We start from the raw sequence: 21,367 nt of genomic DNA on the forward strand, positions 1-21,367 counted from the left end.
TCACCTTTGAGCTTCAGACACTTCTATGGCCCTGCTCAGCAATCAGCAAACCAAATTTCCTACATCTCTATTTGCAAATACTTATTGATAGATGTCAAATCTGTCAGCATTTTACAACCCAGAAAAATCATGCATAATTAAAACAGCTGCATTATGCACTGTGCTTCTCAAACCATCATTACAGACAATGGTAACCAAGCAGAAGCTCTCTCTATGCAGTAATGTGAAGACATTTTTACACCTTTCATCAGGAAGGAACAGATCATACTATCTTGAGAAAACCTTCACAACAGCTACTCCACCCATAAAGAGGAAAAAAAGACCAAAAAAAAAAGTAACTCATACTGTTAGATTTGATCCTCTTTTATATTAGTAAAGCTCCCTTGAAAGGAGGTGGATCTGCAAGAGCAGAATTGAGACTACTGTACACAACCTAGTTCATCTATTTCAGAGTCAGATGTTAGAATCAGGCTACAGTCTTGTCTTTATCCGACTGTTTTTTTAAAATCTACAAAAATGATAACAATGTAAAATAAAATAGGTGGTGCTTACCACCAAAAATACACCCAGTTAAAGCATGAACTAAACAATTCTTCCTGATGTGTATGGAAGTCTATTTTAGTAGCGTTTTAACTGCAAATAAATTTGACTAATGAAACAGCTGCACAAATAACTTGTAAAGTGTTATTATTGCAGAGATGATTAAAAGCTGCTTTGTGACTTCAAGTAATTGGTGAAAAAATGCAAAGGCTCAGCTCACAAACTTCACAGAGCCAAACTAAATAATTAACTTTAGACAGCACAACTGAAAATGTATGTGGGTGAAACATTTGTTTTTCTGAAGAAGACCTAAGACCGTGGATTTGCACAGGTTCCCTTTTCCTAAGTGGTTTATCTTTCTTGCAAGAGTGCCAAAGTAAGCAAACCCACTGTTGTTTCCAGGCCAAATTAAATCATCCTTTTTTTTTTTTTTTTTTTTTAAAAAATTTGACTAATGAAACAGCTGCACAAATAACTTGTAAAGTGTTATTATTGCAGAGATGATTAAAAGCTGCTTTGTGACTTCAAGTAATTGGTGAAAAAATGCAAAGGCTCAGCTCACAAACTTCACAGAGCCAAACTAAATAATTAACTTTAGACAGCACAACTGAAAATGTATGTGGGTGAAACATTTGTTTTTCTGAAGAAGACCTAAGACCGTGGATTTGCACAGGTTCCCTTTTCCTAAGTGGTTTATCTTTCTTGCAAGAGTGCCAAAGTAAGCAAACCCACTGTTGTTTCCAAGGCCAAATTAAATCATCCTTTTTTTTTTTTTTTTTTTTTTTTAAAGTGATACTCTGGATATTTAAAGAATATATACTAGAAGTGTAATTCAATATAAACAGTTGGCAAGCATATGAGCTTTAGTAACGCGTCGATAACTGTTGGCATCTCATCACACATACCTGTCCATTAAGAATGCCTAGTACATTGATAGACTTAAATAGTACCAAAACTCCTCTTTAAATGGAAGGCAGAGCATGCACACAATGGACTCATCATCTCTATTTCCTCATTTTCAATTGTCAGGATCGATCTTACCTTTCTTCCTTTCACCTTTCACAGATCCTCAGCTTGTGTAATAGGTAATCAATCTGTCATTTGACTGAAATCTGTTTTCTTCCACTTCAGACTTATTTCAAATCCCCTTCAAAGTATCCCAATGGTAAGGAGATATTGCTCTCTAAGGACATAAGACTTTTTCCTTATATCTAGCAGAGTAAAACTTTAGACAGCTATTGAAGTCAAAAGCCAGATTTCTTCTTGATCATATGGAAGAGGAACTGGCAACTTAACTAGAGACCACACTCTAACCCTGTCTTTTAAAATTACCTTCCAGTGACCTGAGTGTCAAGCAGCTGAGATAAAATCTCAGCCCTATTCTGAGGGTGGTGGCTTATAAAATCACCTACTCCTAAAGCTATTCTGAAAACCCGTCTTACTAAATCCATAGTGACAAATAGCCTATGAGTTTACTGACACTGGGAAAAGACAGCTTTAAATGAATTCTCACTACTCAGAATTGCAACTTATAAATATTTTGCAGCAACTCAAAGGCCTTTTCTCCATACTCTGGTTAACTATTTCCCAGACTCTTGCTCCTCCCAATCTGTCAGCCAATCAAATGCATAGGAAGCAAGAGAGTGATGACAGGCTTCAGGTGGAAATAATGGCAAAATCCTCTTTGACTGGCTGATTTGAAAAAGCTGAGTTAGACTTACTGACTGTGAATCCATTTTACTGCTCCAACTAGCCTACCATCTCATCTCATGAACCTTCAAGCTACCTTTAGATGCATAATCATATGGCCTGCATGTAGAAAGGCGTGAATCTTATGAAGGACATAGCCAGAAGGAATGAAGTATGGGGTTTAGTCCACACTCTGAGGAACAGGCAACACAAACAAAATGCACTGACAGTAGGTTGTGCCTAGTAGACATTGAGCTTCAAAATCATCTTGGGGATCTGGGACTTACATTAACTTGGGTGAATCAACACACTCCATGCTGCAGCAGTGGATTCATTTTTTCCTGCTTGGATGGAAATGTGTATTTGCAGGTACTTTCAGATGTTAAAAATGCAACACGGTTATCATATTTAGCACTTTAAAGCACATAGCTTGTCCTTTGTCAAAGTATGGTACAGAAAATTATATGCAGTCCTATCCCTCCTTTCAAAACAAATTACTGTCATTGTATTGCACTTGCCTTCAAAATAGTACCAACCCTTCATTTCAGACTTTACTTTCTTCAGAGCGATGCAAAAATGGCTAGAGTATTTTCAAGCACCTGTACATGGACTTTTCTACTAACTGCATCTTCAGAGAAACTTCTGAGAACATACAGAGGAGATCTTTGCTACATCTTACAGCACATATGTTTGTTAACTAGTAAAACAACAGCAGGTTGTGCTACTCCTCCCATCCATACTATCTGGTAGCAGCTGTGCAGAACATGATGCTTTTTTAAATCCTTGCTCAGTTTTTGCTTTGTTGATTAAATTCCAGCCTTAACAAGAAAGATAAATGGACTTTGTTTTACGCTTGGCAAATGAGAATTTTGATGTGGATTTCAATGTCCAGGATTTAAACCTGCAAGGAGTTTTCTTGAGTAAATCAGAGGTATAATTGGCTACAGAAATATTGATTTGGCTCAGTAGCTGGTCTGACACTACCAATAGGTGCTGACAGATCTCTTTCGGAGTCTGACTCATTTTATTCAGACCTGCTTTCTCAGACAGTGCAACTGACACCAGGACTTGCTCCATTGAGCCTACAGCTGTTATTTATGAAAGATAAGGTTTTTAAAATGGTCAGATATCTTAATAATACTTTTTCTCACCAGGTTCAAATATATTTTCTAGCTTCCTAATGAGAGTAATGTTCACAATAATGTAGATAAAGCTTTCAGACTAAAAGATGAGAGTCCTTGCAGTGGCATGAATAGCTCTGTTGTAATAACCATGTCAGATGGCATGGCCCTGGAAAACACATTAATATTGATATTAACAGGCTTAAGAGAGACACAGAGCAACATGAGCTATTCGGACAGTGCAAAGCTGAGTTAATGCCAAACAGATTTACTTGCTCATTTACTTCACTAGTGTCCCTGTTTTCAAGACTTAAAAGAACAGCTCAGAGAGAAAAATCCAATTTTGTTGCCTATCATTGTTATTTGCAATTTCCATGCTACTGTGGTTGTATACTACATATGAGTTATAACAAGTATTTGTGAGCAACACAGATTTTTATGAAAGCATTCAATAGCTGTATGTCCCACCCTTTCTCACCCTCCACATGCTCCACAGGCACACAGACACACACACCCCACTTGCATCAAGACTCAGAGCCAGACCTTCAGTTTAACCACTGGGACCTGGAATAATTTTATCAGCTGAAGATCTGGCCCTGAGTGTATAGCAAGAACCTGTGGGGGCTATTCTTTTCTCCAACTCCAAGAATTGGACCAGAGCCCACACAAGCTGTATGGTCAGGCTGCAAAGCTAAATAAGATACAGAGAGAAAGTTGTAACTACTAATAGTGTATGTTCTTGCCAAGGGGGCTGACGAGAGCTGGAGCTGATGCAAGAGAAAGGGCAGGTCCGTGCATCTGGGAGCAAATGAGGGAGGAAAGAAGTGGATATGTGTGTTTGGGGAGAAGGGAGCAGGGAGGGAGATGTCCTTCTTCCAGAAGTAGCACACTGTTATGTTGGCTTAGCTGTCATGAAACCACCATCTGAGAGAGCCTGTTAAGTGCTGATGGTTCTTCAACACTCTTCCCAGAGTCCCCGAGGGCAAGGAAATTTCCTCATTACTGGCTTTGAAACGTTCTTCTGGTTTCTTGACTCAACCAAGATGGGTCCAGATGGATGAGGAGGCAGAGCAGATACAGTAAAGGAGGTGAAACCAGGTCTGGGAAACAATAACCAGCTCACCAGCATGACCTGCTACCCAGGGAGAAAAGGCAGCATTTGGCAGGGCTGAAGGGGCTGTGGTGGGAGGATTGCCTGCACAGGAAAGGAGGCGAAGGGCAGGGACCTCTGCACACAGATTTACCTGTCAGTGGAACAGATATTTCCTCTGTTGGCAGCAAACCTGCTTCAGGAGGTTCCTGCTTGCTCTCCCCACATGTAACTGCTTGTTCCTGTCCCCGCAGGGGGGTTCCCTCTCTGACGTGGGCCAGCTAATCTTTCTTTCCCATGCTCTGAATGAGGAACAAGAACTTTTATAACGACAGTGTGGGCATTGATATTTTAGCTGTTTTTACCATCATGATTGCTGGTCGAGCTCACAAGGCAAAATTAATAGCCCTGGTCTTGCTAGAGAAGTGCAATTCAGAGATACAACTGCTATAAGGAAGCACTTTCTAAGTCACTTAGTCATTATCTGGGGTAAATGCACAGGACGGACATTCTCTTTAAAAAGTTTGGTTTAAATGTAGAGAAATAACAAAAAAAATCCTTTCAGGAAACTTCAAAGGTTTTTCTCCTTATGTTCTTTTTCCAGTTTTCTGGATGTATTTTATTTTATTAAAAAGCAAGTGAGTGTAGCAAGGTAACTCAATTGGTTAAAGTGAAGGTAGGTTTTCAAAATAGTTTTTTACTCGCAATAGCAAAGGATGTCTTCCAGCAATAAAAATAAAAACAATTCACATTATAGTAGCTTGGAGTAGCATAATGTTCTCTTATGGCAAAGTGAAATACACCTTCTGATATTTACAGAAGTTAAGTTTCTATGAAGCCATCAAAACTAGAGGTCATCGAATATCTGCATTAATTCCCTTATATGTTAGTTGTTTGTGTTGGAGTTGTGCCTAGCAACCTCTGACAGATTCGGAGTCCCACATGTGGATATGCAGGTGGACCCAGTATCTGCCTTGTAGACGGGTAACATTGCGGTAGGACTGAACTAAGAATTGCAGGATGAGGCATATCAGAGATGCCTGTCTGCACGAGGTAACCATGTGCACCATCATATTACCTTGCGTCAATCATCAATATTTAGGCATAAGTTATTATTTAATATTAGAAGGGTGGTGATATCTTTATTATTAATATTTACATTTATTTATCCATCTTGGGGCACAAGTGGGTGTCATATGGACTGCTGTTGTGCTACATATTTAGTAAGAAATATGTTTCAAAGAAATCCAGGGTGCATGGATGATGCAGAGGGATTTGTATAATCTTCCAAAAGCTGCCAGAGAAGTTGAACATAAAATTTTGGTGTCTTCAATAACCTCTTAGCCATCAAACTCTGTGGTGCAACACAGCATACTTCTCTGGGACAGTCAGGAGAATGACTGTTTTCTTGAATTAGTGGAAAAAAGGTACCTTTTTCAGTCCCACTGTTGTCTAAATGCTTCTCTTAACCACAGCTAGCCAATCCCTCTGATTTCTCTGATAGTAGTCTGGCACGATAAAGGACATTTTGTCTCTGCCTCTTTCTGCTATCTCTTTGTGTATTTATTTCCAAAGGACTTTGACTAGAGAACCGACCTTCCCTGTACCCCTTGGGCCTTCTTTGAGGAACTTGTCTATAAATGGAACAGCAGAAATGAGGAGGGAGGAAAGGGAAATAGGATGTGACTCGAGGACCTGTGCTGCAACCACAGATGTCCACTGCTAGACACACACTGACGTCAAGAGGATCATGACCTCAAATTAGTCCATAGAAAGCGAACAAGGTTGGGATCTTTGAAACTAGTCAGGCTTAGGTTACGTTTACAAATGTCTTTAGTAAAAGTGCAATAAGTAAAATATTTGTGGAAGCACCCTCTTCGAAGCTGATGTCACTGATCATGTGTCTTCCCCACATTTTTCTAAGGAAGCAGTTTTCAGTGTTGTCTCATCCTCCTTTTTACAAGGGAGAACTGAGTCTTCCCAAAGTCTTCCTGATTTGTTTTTCTCTCCCATCTTCTGAGATTTAATCAAGTGAACATTCAGCAGAATAGTTTGGTATTTTGTGAACACAATTCTTTTTTTATCCAATTGAGGCCCTTTTGTGATCACAAAAAAAAGAAAACTGTTGTGCGCTACAGGCTGTTTACACTGTTAAGAGGTTGATACGGGTCAGTTCTCCAAGGTTATTCTTAGTTCAACTGCTATGTAAACTGTTGATGTCACTGACTGGAGGCTGCTCTCCAGGACATTATATAAATGATAATTATATGACAGAAAATGCAACATATAGTTGGATCTGACCTCCAAGTTCACTAGTTTAAAAAAGGAAAAAAATGTCTGTAAGAAACTTGCTGTTTTTCCTGTTACTAAAATGTAAAAAAACCCTTCAAGTTTATACTTAGTCTACAGCATATATGAGTCTTTCCTCACATGGACAGCAGTGTCCATCCATCTTCAACCTATGGTACAATTTAAGCTTCAGTGTTCACTGTCTCCAGAAAGTATTTTACAGGCAAAATCTATTTTAGCTAGATAAGCATCTGAAACTAGGATTTTAAGTCTCACATAAACATTTTATGTTACTCTACAAAGGAATCTGAGACATATTTTTCAGAGAAATCACAAATCAAAAACGAATTAGAAGACAAACAAGGGATTCAAGAAAAGCAGCACTACCTCACTCAGCACATTTTCCTTGATCTTCATTGGCATTCAGAATTACGGCTGCTGATATTGCCACAAAAGCATGTTTTTACTGATTTTTCTTCCTCTTCCTGTAAAGCTAGCACAGCTGCAGAAATGCAAGCTCATTTCTAGGCTTTTTTGTACATCACCAGTTTACCACATTCCAACCATTCATAGTTGTGCAACACCCCCATCGTGGTGCTGGGATTACCACAATGTCACAGACAGATTAAATGAGGCTCACGGAGCTATACAATGGTAACTATATTTTATATGCATAATTAAATGATGCATGACATGGAAATAAGCCATCTTTACTGAAACAGAACAAACTAACTGCTCTGATGCAACAGTTAAGCGTCTTGTCAGTTATAAAATGAAACACTTAAAGCAAAATTATTTAAAAAACAGGATGCTTGATATTGCAAAATAGCATGTTCAAAGGATCATTTTTAGAACATTAAGGAAATGTACTAATCCAGTTAAATTCTCAAAAGAATTCCTGGCACCAAAATGTTAACCTCTGCTTTCTTTTTCACCATGTTGTAAGAATGAACCACTCTTAGGGGGAAGAAAATCATGTATGCATAACACTGCATGAAGCTAAACAATTCTTAGATGTGGCTAATTTCCATGTGAAGATGATGTTTTAGCATTGTGATCCTTCAGCAGAGGAGACAGAATTACTTGTTCACTTATTTAACATGGAAAAAGCGAGGAGGAATGGAAATTCAATCCTACTTCAAATTACTTTGGTGGCAAAACTCTTGCTATGGCTTTAGTTGGAGTGAGAATGTGTCTTAATTCACTCAACGTGAAGAAGAAAAAAATGAGCTGAGAATAATGTTCTTGTTTATTAGATTTAAATTACTGCCATAGCTGTTTTTAACAGTGTTAAGTAAATTCCGTTTTAAAAGCCAAAGGTTGTCATCAGTCTTGCCTTTTCCTGTGTGCTGTGTCACAAGGCGGGATCCTGGTCCTCTGTCCAAATCACCAATGGTCACAGCAAGCATGGCTTGCTTTTGAGGCATAGCCACATTCCCGCATTGCAATGATATATGTTTGTGGTTGCCAATGTGGATATGTCACTGGTGACAACGTCCAAAACTAGGCTGGGACACACCCCCTGGCCAAGAAAGCAGGGTGCACACTTCTGGAATATAAGTTTATTCTTATGAGTTATAATTGTAGTCTTATGAGGAGCGGCTGAGGGAACTGGGGTTGTTTAACCTGGAGAAAAGGAGACTGAGGGGAGACCTTATCACTCTCTACAACTACCCAAAAGGAGGTTGTAGTGAGGTGGGGGTCGGCCTCTTCTCCCAGGTAACAAGCAATAGAACAAGAGGAAACAACCTCAAGTTGTGCCAGGGGACGTTTAGATTAGATACCAGGGAAAATCTATTTGATGAAAGGGTTGTCAAGCATTGGAACAGGCTGCCCAGCGAAGTGGTTGATTCACCGTGTGTGGTGGTACATATAAGATGGGTAGATGTGGCACTTAGGGACACAGTTTAGTAGTGGAATTGGCAGTGTTAGCTTTATGGTTGGACTCAAAGATCTTAGGGGTCTTTTCCAATCCAAATGATTCTATGATTCTTTGAGTGCATGCTTAAGATGTCCAGGGAAACAAAAAATAAAGCAAATCAATAGGCTTAAATTTGCAGTTAGGCACCTACATTTCTACTGGAAAATTTTAGGACAGCCACAAATTGAAAGAGGTTGAATTTTTTTAATTTTTTTTTTCCTAGAAGACAATCAGCCTTCTGCTCTGTTTATTCTCTGTCTCTCCCTCTAAAGTAAAACCTAGAAACACAGAGAAAAAGTCTGTAAAAGAGAACCTGACAATAAATTGGCAGACTACTACCCAAAAGACAGACAGAAACAAGACTGTCTACACAGTATGAATTAAACATGTTCTTATGTATGAATTACAACACAGGCCCTTCCCTTCCTCAATAACAGAAGTGATGTCATCCTGTAAATGAGAGTATTGAATGAGACTGGTGTATAAAATTCTTCTGCATTTGCTGTAGAGGTGGGAATAAGGATGCTAAATGAGGTAGCCCACAATAAGATTAGGGAAGCTGAAAGTCACTTCTGTGCTTGCTGATTTCTGCAGTTTGGATGATGGTCATAGGGTACCTCCAGCCTCATGAGAATGAATCAAAAACATATACTGTTGCTATAAGACTGAATGTAATGTTACACAAAATCTATTAAAATATGGAATATCATTAAAAAATCAGGCCCAAGTGTTCTATAGATGGTAATCTTCTATTAGGAAACATTTTATTTACCATCCTCTAATATTAAAGCTATAACATAATAATAAACTACCTCATAATCTTGCAAAAGTATCTAAGACGTAGTGAGAGCACCCTAGAAGCATCATGAGAGTAGTAATTTCTGGGATAAGAATGACATGCACCAATATCTAAAAGCTAAGGACTAAATGAAGCAGATAAAAAGATATATTGAAGAATTATTCAATTAATGAATTGGGGAAAATGTAGGAATATAAGATAAGCACAGCACAGATTTCTGCCCCTTAAGTGATCTCACATAAGGTGAAAATCTATAACTGCCACGCAGACAAGCTCTAAAATTTTAATTGCTGTCTAAATGCAGAGGACTTGTGATGCACTATGGTTTATTGAACCACTCTTGTGGTTATAGACATTTCTTTTAGCTACCCCACCCTGCTCCTTCTCCCCCTTCCTCTCTCCACTGCTGACTACTTTCTTTCTCAATACTGTTCTTTGTCTCTTCTTGTCCCCTACACTTCTTCTTCCTCAGCATTTGTCACTTGGCATTCCCATTCCTCTCTTTACTGTCAGGGCATGGCAAGAAGCAGTTTCCAGCCCTCAGCTGAGGTGTGCTGGGCTGCAGCTGCGAGATGAAGTAACGGCAGGGGAAAGTCCTGCTCGCTTCCAGTTCTCCTGCCCAAGCAAATGCTCAGCTGCTCGGGGAAGATGGAGCTATGCCATCCCATTAACACATTGCTCTTGGAAGGGGATGAAACCTTCTCTTGAAAGGCAACATCTTTAACAGCCAAATGAACACACATGTGTGACCAGGTTTTCAAAGCTGCCTGACGTGGCCAATTTTGGTCAGTTTTCCATAAAGAAGGAAAAGGGCCCAATATTACCCTCCTCATGATATTTCAAGTCTCAATTCCAAAGAATGGAGATGCCAGGACTTGTCAATGACATGACTGTAACAATTTTATGAGAGTTGGCAAGACAGTTCATTTCTCCTACATCTTATTCTCAGAAACCTTGGAGTTATTTTGGCTGGAATACTTGAAGGTGGGGGAGGGGGTGGTGGGAGGGAAGGTAAGCTTAATTCTGACAACTGTATTAGTCAGTACATCTGCCGTGCTGCTATCAACAACAAAAACACGATTAAATTGTGACAAGCACTACCTGCACCATTTATAATGCAAAAGTCTGAAAACAAAGCAGAGTCACAGCAAGCATGGCTTGCTTTTGAGGCATAGCCACATTCCCGCATTGCAATGATATATGTTTGTGGTTGCCAATGTGGATATGTCACTGGTGACAACGTCCAAAACTAGGCTGGGACACACCCCCTGGCCAAGAAAGCAGGGTGCACACTTCTGGAATATAAGTTTATTCTTATGAGTTATAATTGTAGTCTTATGAGGAGCGGCTGAGGGAACTGGGGTTGTTTAACCTGGAGAAAAGGAGACTGAGGGGAGACCTTATCACTCTCTACAACTACTCAAAAGGAGGTTGTAGTGAGGTGGGGGTCGGCCTCTTCTCCCAGGTAACAAGCAATAGAACAAGAGGAAACAACCTCAAGTTGTGCCAGGGGACGTTTAGATTAGATACCAGGGAAAATCTATTTGATGAAAGGGTTGTCAAGCATTGGAACAGGCTGCCCAGCGAAGTGGTTGATTCACCGTGTGTGGTGGTACATATAAGATGGGTAGATGTGGCACTTAGGGACACAGTTTAGTAGTGGAATTGGCAGTGTTAGCTTTATGGTTGGACTCAAAGATCTTAGGGGTCTTTTCCAATCCAAATGATTCTATGATTCTTTGAGTGCATGCTTAAGATGTCCAGGGAAACAAAAAATAAAGCAAATCAATAGGCTTAAATTTGCAGTTAGGCACCTACATTTCTACTGGAAAATTTTAGGACAGCCACAAATTGAAAGAGGTTGAATTTTTTTAATTTTTTTTTTCCTAGAAGACAATCAGCCTTCTGCTCTGTTTATTCTCTGTCTCTCCCTCTAAAGTAAAACCTAGAAACACAGAGAAAAAGTCTGTAAAAGAGAACCTGACAATAAATTGGCAGACTACTACCCAAAAGACAGACAGAAACAAGACTGTCTACACAGTATGAATTAAACATGTTCTTATGTATGAATTACAACACAGGCCCTTCCCTTCCTCAATAACAGAAGTGATGTCATCCTGTAAATGAGAGTATTGAATGAGACTGGTGTATAAAATTCTTCTGCATTTGCTGTAGAGGTGGGAATAAGGATGCTAAATGAGGTAGCCCACAATAAGATTAGGGAAGCTGAAAGTCACTTCTGTGCTTGCTGATTTCTGCAGTTTGGATGATGGTCATAGGGTACCTCCAGCCTCATGAGAATGAATCAAAAACATATACTGTTGCTATAAGACTGAATGTAATGTTACACAAAATCTATTAAAATATGGAATATCATTAAAAAATCAGGCCCAAGTGTTCTATAGATGGTAATCTTCTATTAGGAAACATTTTATTTACCATCCTCTAATATTAAAGCTATAACATAATAATAAACTACCTCATAATCTTGCAAAAGTATCTAAGACGTAGTGAGAGCACCCTAGAAGCATCATGAGAGTAGTAATTTCTGGGATAAGAATGACATGCACCAATATCTAAAAGCTAAGGACTAAATGAAGCAGATAAAAAGATATATTGAAGAATTATTCAATTAATGAATTGGGGAAAATGTAGGAATATAAGATAAGCACAGCACAGATTTCTGCCCCTTAAGTGATCTCACATAAGGTGAAAATCTATAACTGCCACGCAGACAAGCTCTAAAATTTTAATTGCTGTCTAAATGCAGAGGACTTGTGATGCACTATGGTTTATTGAACCACTCTTGTGGTTATAGACATTTCTTTTAGCTACCCCACCCTGCTCCTTCTCCCCCTTCCTCTCTCCACTGCTGACTACTTTCTTTCTCAATACTGTTCTTTGTCTCTTCTTGTCCCCTACACTTCTTCTTCCTCAGCATTTGTCACTTGGCATTCCCATTCCTCTCTTTACTGTCAGGGCATGGCAAGAAGCAGTTTCCAGCCCTCAGCTGAGGTGTGCTGGGCTGCAGCTGCGAGATGAAGTAACGGCAGGGGAAAGTCCTGCTCGCTTCCAGTTCTCCTGCCCAAGCAAATGCTCAGCTGCTCGGGGAAGATGGAGCTATGCCATCCCATTAACACATTGCTCTTGGAAGGGGATGAAACCTTCTCTTGAAAGGCAACATCTTTAACAGCCAAATGAACACACATGTGTGACCAGGTTTTCAAAGCTGCCTGACGTGGCCAATTTTGGTCAGTTTTCCATAAAGAAGGAAAAGGGCCCAATATTACCCTCCTCATGATATTTCAAGTCTCAATTCCAAAGAATGGAGATGCCAGGACTTGTCAATGACATGACTGTAACAATTTTATGAGAGTTGGCAAGACAGTTCATTTCTCCTACATCTTATTCTCAGAAACCTTGGAGTTATTTTGGCTAGAATACTTGAAGGTGGGGGAGGGGGTGGTGGGAGGGAAGGTAAGCTTAATTCTGACAACTGTATTAGTCAGTACATCTGCCGTGCTGCTATCAACAACAAAAACACGATTAAATTGTGACAAGCACTACCTGCACCATTTATAATGCAAAAGTCTGAAAACAAAGCAGTAACTTTTTTTGTTCCCTGTGGAAAAAGAAAAATAATCCTCTCCTCCGACCCAACCACCCCAACCCCCCCTCAAAGAAAAAAGGCTAAGAGGCACAACAAAGTCTGATAATTCTCTTTCCTTTGGCTTTTCAGTTCCATCACAGCTCTCCAAATTAAGATTTATGTGCCATTTTGTATCTGTTGTTGCTTTTTTTCCCCCTACAGGGATATAGGTGGATAAGTTTGGATAGGAAACTGTATCTCTCAAGCCAAACTGAAAGGTTTATAAAGTTGCTAATAAAAGTTTGGGTCAGGTCCTAAATATCAATCATCCTCTCATTGTCTTTTTAAACGAGCTCAGGCATTTTCCCAACCACTCCCAGCAGGCCTTTGCCACTATTTTAAACTAAGATTTCAGTGAAAAAAAAATTTTTCCTGTTTTGACCTCAATAATTTTTCTCTCTCCCCCTCCTTACCTGCCAAATGCATCCATCAGGATTTTGCCAAAGGCTATCTGCTTTTGAAGTCGAGAGGAGTTCACTAATCATGAGTGTCAAATCCACAATAAATGCCATCACCATATGGTATATGCTGCTATTGGGAATTATCTCAAAAGGCCTAACCGTGAAAAGTTTGGCTATATGTCAGGGGTTTTTATTGCTAACTTTCATAACTCTTGTCAGGTCTTTCGGTTTCTGCATTCGCCGGCTTAAGTGAGTGTGACTGTTTCCTGAATTTATAAAAATGTTGTCAAGATCCCTTGATCTCTCTTCCTCTGTCTCTCTCACACAAACACATACATACCCAGGGGAATATCATACACAGTGGCATACAAATAGAGCAAAAGAGAAGCTTGTAAATAAATAGCATGTCATTGTGCTTACTCAATAAATTCCTGTGTGTGTTAAACGCATGATAAACATATCATAACCACTGCTGAAGGCTTTACAGCCTCCTGTCCCATCACACCATCCTGAGTGCAACTCTGTAATGTGCAGGAAGACCTAAGTTTGAAAAGCTAAGAGCAGAATTAGCTCCCATAAGGGCAGGGTGCTGACAACTGAAAAATAACTAACTGAAGAGTATTTGTTTTAGCTGAAGAAGACAATATCAGTGTGATATATCTCTGTGCCTTGTAAAAATTGTGAAAATGTACTGTGCGTTCAAAGTAACAAGAAATCTACCTTCCTGAAGAACTTGTCCAATAAAGAATTAAAAGATACATCTGTGTTTAAACCCCTCACTCTGTAATGTTCTCAACAAGAAGTACATTAAAAAGTCCTCAGGAAAACACGTGTGATCCAAAGAGTTAAGAAGAAAGAAAACAACATTTTAAGAGTTTCACACACATATCAACTTAGTGATTGAGGGAAAAAAAAAAATTACAAAATTAAAATGTCAGTGCCATTTGAAACACTTGGGGCAGGTCTTTTGACTGAGTGCCCTCCATGGCCCATGTCTTCCCCACCAGCCACATGGAAATGTCTTTAATGGGCCTCATGGCATTTCAAGTAGCACTAAAAACCTATATTTAGTTAATGACTTCCCCCTAATTTCTTTATGGTATATGCTCTAGTAGCAAACTGAAAAAAATAATTTAAAAACCCAGTTATATTTCAGTTACATGTGCCCCTCCATGAAAAGAAAAGAATTTAATACTGTCCGTAGGCAGAATTCATCCATCTTTAAGGCATGTATCATGAATTTCTGGGAACTGTAGGGACAAGTGAGTTTTGTTTTCCTGATTAGCAATACAAATGAACTGCTGGCAACATGACATCAAAACAAAAGTGGCAGAATCAGAAAAACTGCTGAAAAGTTTACCTTTATAGGAAAGCTTAAGTCTTGGGATGTTTTGCTTTGACGTTCCAGTGACTGGAAGGAACAGCATCGCTAAAGATAACAGGCTGCAGGCATGTGGTACTTGGGAAGCTCTCATTCTGCTCTGTTCTTCTGTATTTTCTTTTGCACTATGGTGAAATATCTTCACGCTTTTCAAACAATCCAAATTTAATCTGGAAGAAGAAAGAAAACATCTGTCTATTTTTTGCATTATTAGATAAATAATAATTCTGAAAGCAAGCCAGATCTATCTTTAAAGAGTAGCTCATTTAACACATTTGTTACAAAAATATTTTTTCCTCTAGTATAAATCAAAATGTTGTCAATCTCTTCCTTTACTTACACACTTTGAAGTTGGAAAAATATCTCATCTTTGCAAACACCAATGTCTAGCATAGCTAAAGTTTAAGCAAAAATTAAATTAATACAGTATTCATAAAAAGAATATTTCCCATTTTAAAAGTGACCATGCAACTTAGTTCATACTGCTCCACTGGATATCTTAGTGTTTTATAACTCTCTCTTTATCTCAGTACAATGGCTATTGTATGTTTATGCTATGACTAGAATAAACTGTAATATCTCAGATACCATGGGTGTACAGGCTGAGTTAACAACGGATACATACCCATCATAAACTTTCATAAATAAACTTAGAAAACTGGATAGAGCAAGCAGTTGTGTTTAGTTTTAATAGAGAAAAAAGTTGATGCAGCTGATGGATTTAAATTGCTTTCAGTATGATATTTCCAGCAAAATAACTGCCTCAATTCACCCACCAAAATGTCCTGTAAACTTTAATGAGTGGTTCATGCTGAGGTCAATATGCTGATACAGGACTTTGTTAGCACAGTGTGCAACTAAGCCAGCTTTGCAACACTTTTCACTTAATAACAGTCATTTATATTCCATAAATCCTAAAGTGTTTTACAAATGAAAGCAATTATCACTGTCCTTATTTTCCCTGTGCAAAAATGGAATCATGAAACTACAGGGAACCTAGTTCCTCAAGCTCATACTGCCATCCCAGTAGCTGAACAGAAAGCAACAACAGCTTTCATGGTGTCGTGTTTGTATCCACTTATAAGAGATCACTTTTGCCCAATAACTCCATTTTTGCATATGAAATTATTTGAAATGGCATCCTGACTTCTGAAGGCAGAACTTAATGGTTAATAAATCACAAAGGTCAGAGCTTGAAAATATCTGTGAGACATGATCCTTCCCCCCTGCAAGTGCATGATACCAGAGGTCAAGGGACATCATTTGTGAAATGGCAAATGCCAGTGTTTGAGTAACGCTGTAAATCAAGGAGTAAGGAAATGTTATGGTTAGTAGCGAGATTAATGGCTCATGACTGGCCATGAAAATTCTTTTCTGAAAGGTACTGAAATTGCCTGATTAAAAGAGTAATCCTTGTGCCCACTTGCAGGGACATCAATGGAAAGGTTCCTTGTGAGCCCATGGGGTACGCAGCACAGCTCATGGCCCTGGAGCTGCTCCACAGGTCTGGCACTTACGCTCGCTGCAGCACTGGGGCCAGTGCACCTCTACCAGCCGTGGAGGCATCCAGAAGCAATTTAGCACCTCGTGATGCAGGCACTACATCCTTCCTGGCATGAAGGGACTGGAAAGAGGACCCCTTCAGTTCTCTCTGCCAAAGGAAACCTCTCTGAGATGAAGCCGGGGCTTTCTGACTCTGCAGACCTTCTGCCAATAGCAAAAGACAAGGGAGCGTGCAGGAAGGGCGTGAGAGGGAAAGAGAGAGAGGGAAATGGTCTGTAAAACGCCCGCAGCACCCTTCCTATTGCAGAACATTGAGCTTCTTTCTTCTCAGTCCCTTCCTCAACACTCACGTTCAGTGTCTGAATGCACTACTTTTGGCCAAATGCCACTACATATTCATGAGATGACATGGAAATTAAAAAAAAAACCAACAAATTTGAAATGCTTCTGGTTCATCTTTCCTTTCCCTTTGTTAGAGTATAGAATCCTGAGAGAAGTTCCACCCTTCCATGCTGGTACATCCATTTGTGGTTGGACTATGAAGGACTGCTGTTTACTATACCATCACAGGGTTATATCACCTTAAAGAAATATATTTTGGAGGTAAAACTGGGAAAAGAAGAGGAGGAAGGAAGGAGAGGGCTATATTAAGACAAGAGACACCAGCCTTGTTCATCTTCAGTGGGATGATAGAGACAAACCATACTTCAAAAAGAAGCAATTAAGAGGGAGCCAGTCTCACTGCAAATATGCCAAGAAGTCATGGCTCGAGGGCCTGGGTCTCAGCCAACAGGGATCTCACCAGAGGATTTGGGGGTTATTTTCTTGAGGCAAAGTAGAGTAAAGAATCAAGACTAAATTTATTACTTATAGAAAAGAAAAAACAGTTGCCCGAACACACTGTCATTTTCTCAGTTGTAGACTGAGGACCAGCATCAAACTTGGACTTTTGGGCATTCCTCACAACCTCATTTATTCATGTAGGCTTCTTTTGCTAAGGAAACCTTCAACCTTGCTTCTTTTTTTTTTTTTTTCTTTTTTTTCTTTTCTTTTCTTTTTTTCTTCTCCCTTTTATTTGAATAATGTCTGTGAAAAACCATTTGCTTTAATTCCTGACACAAGGCGGTTAGTTTACGGTGGAGGCAGCTGCTCTGTGAGCTCGAGCCAACCCTGTCTTGTCCTAGATTCATTGCAATCTGGCCAGATTGTCACATATATTTTTAGTTTATGATGATGTTCTAATACAATTCCAGCTTCTGCACAGAGTCCTTCCAGCAGTCTAATGACTAGCTCAGGTTAATGAACTTCAGACTAAATAACTGGCCATTAATCTTCAGGAAATATCCTTCCTTTCTGTAACATATGCAATGTCAATCAGTGTCCTGTACTGAAAAGAGCCATAGTCACACTGCTCAGAAGTAATCAGACCCATGAACAGAAATAAAATATAAAACCTAAGAGCAACCTAAGTCCCCTGTTCTTTCCTCCCCTCAAAAGTAAGAAGATTTTTGTCAGAGGAGGAAAAATTATTGTTTCCTTTAGTTTTTCAATACTTCTGCTAAGCACCAACACGCTCTTAAAACTTCCTCATCATCAACAGACCCAAAATAAATGATGAAAAAGAGTCTGAAAAGAAAAATACTGAGTCTAAAGCTGCTTTCCCACCCTGGCTTCAGCTATGAAATATCTGCACTGTGTTAATTATCACCTGTGAGACCGACTGAGGAAGGAAGCTATGCATACACCTCACTGAAATAGGGATATTTCCAGTGGAATAAAGGAGGTATTATTTGCCCCATGCAGGGGTGGGAGGTGTGATGCTGAAGAGGGGCCGAGGAGCCTGGCTCCATCCTGCTAGGACCTCCCAGTGGGGCTCATAAATTGGTAACGGGCTGGGTGTTAAAACAGCCAAAAAGCAAAATGTTGATCCCCTGGTGTCCTGCCATCTTGCCAGAAAGAGGCAGCTGGACGTAACTGGCACATGCGTGATGTCACGTCCCTGAAATGAAGTGTCACCTCCTTGCAATTGGTCAGATTTAGTGGAGCCTATAAAACAGATTGCTCTGAAGCTACTGTCTGAAAGAGGAAAACCTGGAGCCAATTTACTAAACGTAATTTATTCCAGACTCTTTGTTGCAATAAACAGAGCTCTTCAGCCTTCTCAAACACACAGACAGGAGGGAACTCTGTGTTTATGGGAGTTTTTTCAGATTGTTCAGCTCAAACCTATCTAAATGCAAAATCTCAGATTCACAAATACTGTGTTGGTTTTCCGACTTCTCCTGGCGTCATAAAGTCCAGAGCTGAAAGGACTGTGACCCATCTGCAAACACACACTTTTTTTAACAGTAGGTCATGTAACTCTCAGTTCAATTCTATAATAAAAACCTATACAGAATTGGACGGTGATTTAAAACCTGTCTCCGGCACTAGTTTTCCAAGGCCATTTTAAAATTTGGAATTCTGTAACTTGGGTAAAGAGGACGATGAAAACATCCTGCAGCAAACACAGTAAAAGCAATTAACCAAATGGTATGGCTCAGTTACACTGAATCTAATAGCAATGTTACAAATTGCAAGTAACTACTGAAAATCTAGAGCAACCTTTGAGTTGGCTCATGATGATTGAAAGAGGCTAGAAGAGAAGAGAAAAATGTCTGATAGTCACTATGGGCTTATAAGTAGGCTGAATAAGTTACCTGGGCCATTTAGTCTCAATATGTAAGCTATTATCTCTGATACCTGAGTTTTCCTTTCTTCTCCTCAGCTATCCCTGGGGTTTTATTTTGTGAAAGGAGTAAAAGATGTCCCTTGCAAACATCAGCAAAATAGCACAGTTAGCCTATTAGAGGAACATGTTGCTTTAAAAGACTTAAAACTGATTATCTGCAAAAAGAAAGAAAAAGTACCTATAATTCAAATGTATTGAAAGGTACATTATCTGTTTACTCATATTTTATACATACTTCATATATATACATAAAAATTTAAAGCATGTTACTTTAACTGCAAATATGCAGATACTTGTTTCTAGTGCATTTTGTTGTAGCTGTTTCATCTATAAATTATCACACATATTCCTAGAGGAAGATACTATGGTTGTCTATTGTGTGGTGCAAAACTGTGTACTATAATCATTAACTGGATATTGAATGTTCTGTGTTAATAAGATGAAAAACTACAAGAACACGTGAGTCAGACTAATAACTCATAAAATAAAATTCACTATAAATAAAATTATATCTCCAGACTTGCTTAACATCCTTAACTTTTTAAATAACAAAGGTGATATTCATCCAGAGCACAATGAAACTAAGTTGTTATACCCCTTGGATAGATGGTCTGTTGATATATTATTTGGCAGAGGAGGCTTTTCTCTTTATTGTGAAATCTCAGTGTAAAGCTAACTCCATCCAAGAACTGGTAAACAGTATTATTCATCATTATTCCCTCATTTATTAAGTGGCTTTTGTGCTGTTTATAGTGCAGCAAATGTTCTCGTCCAGGATTCTGAAAAATACTTCTTTTCACAAAAACCCTGGATCAGTATTACATCACTTCCCAACACTAGCAAAAACTACTGAATAAAAAGATGATGCCATAATAAAAAATAATTATGCAAGCCTACAGCACCTGATTTTTGGGGGGTTTTGGTTTTTTGTGTGTGTTTTGTTTTGCTTTACTTAAATCATTGGATTTAGTATATGTGGTATAGATAAGGTTTTGCCATAAAGCAGACCTTACTATTCTGAAACATACAGACGAGTAGTAAAGACGGATACGAAGCATAACCCAGCTTATAATGAGTTTTACAAAGCTTTACAGGCTTTAACTTTACTGAGCTCCTCACAGGATTTATACCCTATCCATTCAACACCAGCAATTTGGATGGCAAGAAAAATGTCTGCTTTGATTCTCATCAAGAGCCAAGTGGAACAAAGAAAAATAAAGGGACTTAGAGACAAGGAGGATGCAACTGAAGGTACAAAGAGTCAGCAAAAAATCTCTTTTTATTGCAGAGAACCATCTGATAATAAATAAAGCTCTCCAATGAGTAGAAAACATATTTGAGGATTACATTGGATTTTTTGTTTATTAAGGTAAATTCAAGCAAAAGTAAAAATGGAGATGAAGTAAAACATGAGAGTAGAAAAATGAATTCATTCACTCACTTGGTTTATTTTTTATAGTTCTCTGTATCTTTCTGAAGCTAGTCTAATGACAGAAGCATTTATAAAAGGCACGTAGTGTGTTTGGAGATATATACTGGGTATAAAATGGGTAACCTTTCTAGAGTGGTCTGTGTCACACTGCCATGAAGAGCTCATCTAACCATGAAATTTACTATCAGACACTTAAAATTATATACATAGGAAATGAGCCCTTTATCCTCAAAAGATACCAGGATATTTTTCAGGTCAGTGTCAGTGGGGTCAGGATTACACCCAAAGATTTCACGCAGGCATAGAAGAAATCCTTTCAGAATGTGTGAGATAGACAGCCCTGCACGCAGACATGTTATATATCACTAGAAACAGGGATTCTGAGAAGTTTTATCCGTGGCATTGTATCTTTTGGGCACTTAATGCATAAATGCAAGACTGACAATAAAATAAATGCTACTCTCTAACCCTAATTCTTTGTATATTGTGTGTCCTTAAAAAAATAAAGAAAAAGAAAATCAGACCTATAGTTTTACATTCTATAGCCTGTTTCCCAAGCACAATGTCTATTGTCCAGGAAAATGGATGGGATGGAAAGCAACTTGTCATCTGATAATGATATTGCAAAGAGGAGATAGATAGGCAGACAAATAAAATGTCCCACTAGACTGACATGCAGCTGATGTCTTCCAGATATAAATACCTACAAGCCTTTCACTCTAAAGTTAGATGTATCTCAGATCAATTTTTTTTTCTTTCTTTTTTTTTTTTTGGTGGAAGAAACTGTCCCTTCAGATATTAAATCTGTAATAAAAGCTTTC

General features: G+C 38.8%; 1 protein-coding gene across 6 annotated transcripts in view; it reads right to left on the bottom strand.

Annotated features, from left to right (window-relative positions):
* SEMA3D (sema domain, immunoglobulin domain (Ig), short basic domain, secreted, (semaphorin) 3D) overlaps positions 1-21,367 on the bottom strand; it is a 148,460-nt gene that overhangs the window by 87,693 nt on the left and 39,400 nt on the right. For all 6 annotated transcript variants that reach the window (XM_014963798.1, XM_014963796.1, XM_014963792.1 and 3 more), the window contains exon 2: positions 14,860-15,050. In XM_014963798.1, coding sequence (XP_014819284.1) covers positions 14,860-14,974 — 115 coding nt within the window. In that variant the 5' untranslated portion in view covers positions 14,975-15,050. The remainder of the gene's footprint in view (positions 1-14,859; positions 15,051-21,367) is intronic.

This window comes from Calidris pugnax, unplaced genomic scaffold, assembly GCF_001431845.1.
Source record: "Calidris pugnax isolate Ruff unplaced genomic scaffold, ASM143184v1 scaffold44, whole genome shotgun sequence".
NCBI classification, from domain to species: Eukaryota; Metazoa; Chordata; class Aves; order Charadriiformes; family Scolopacidae; genus Calidris; species Calidris pugnax.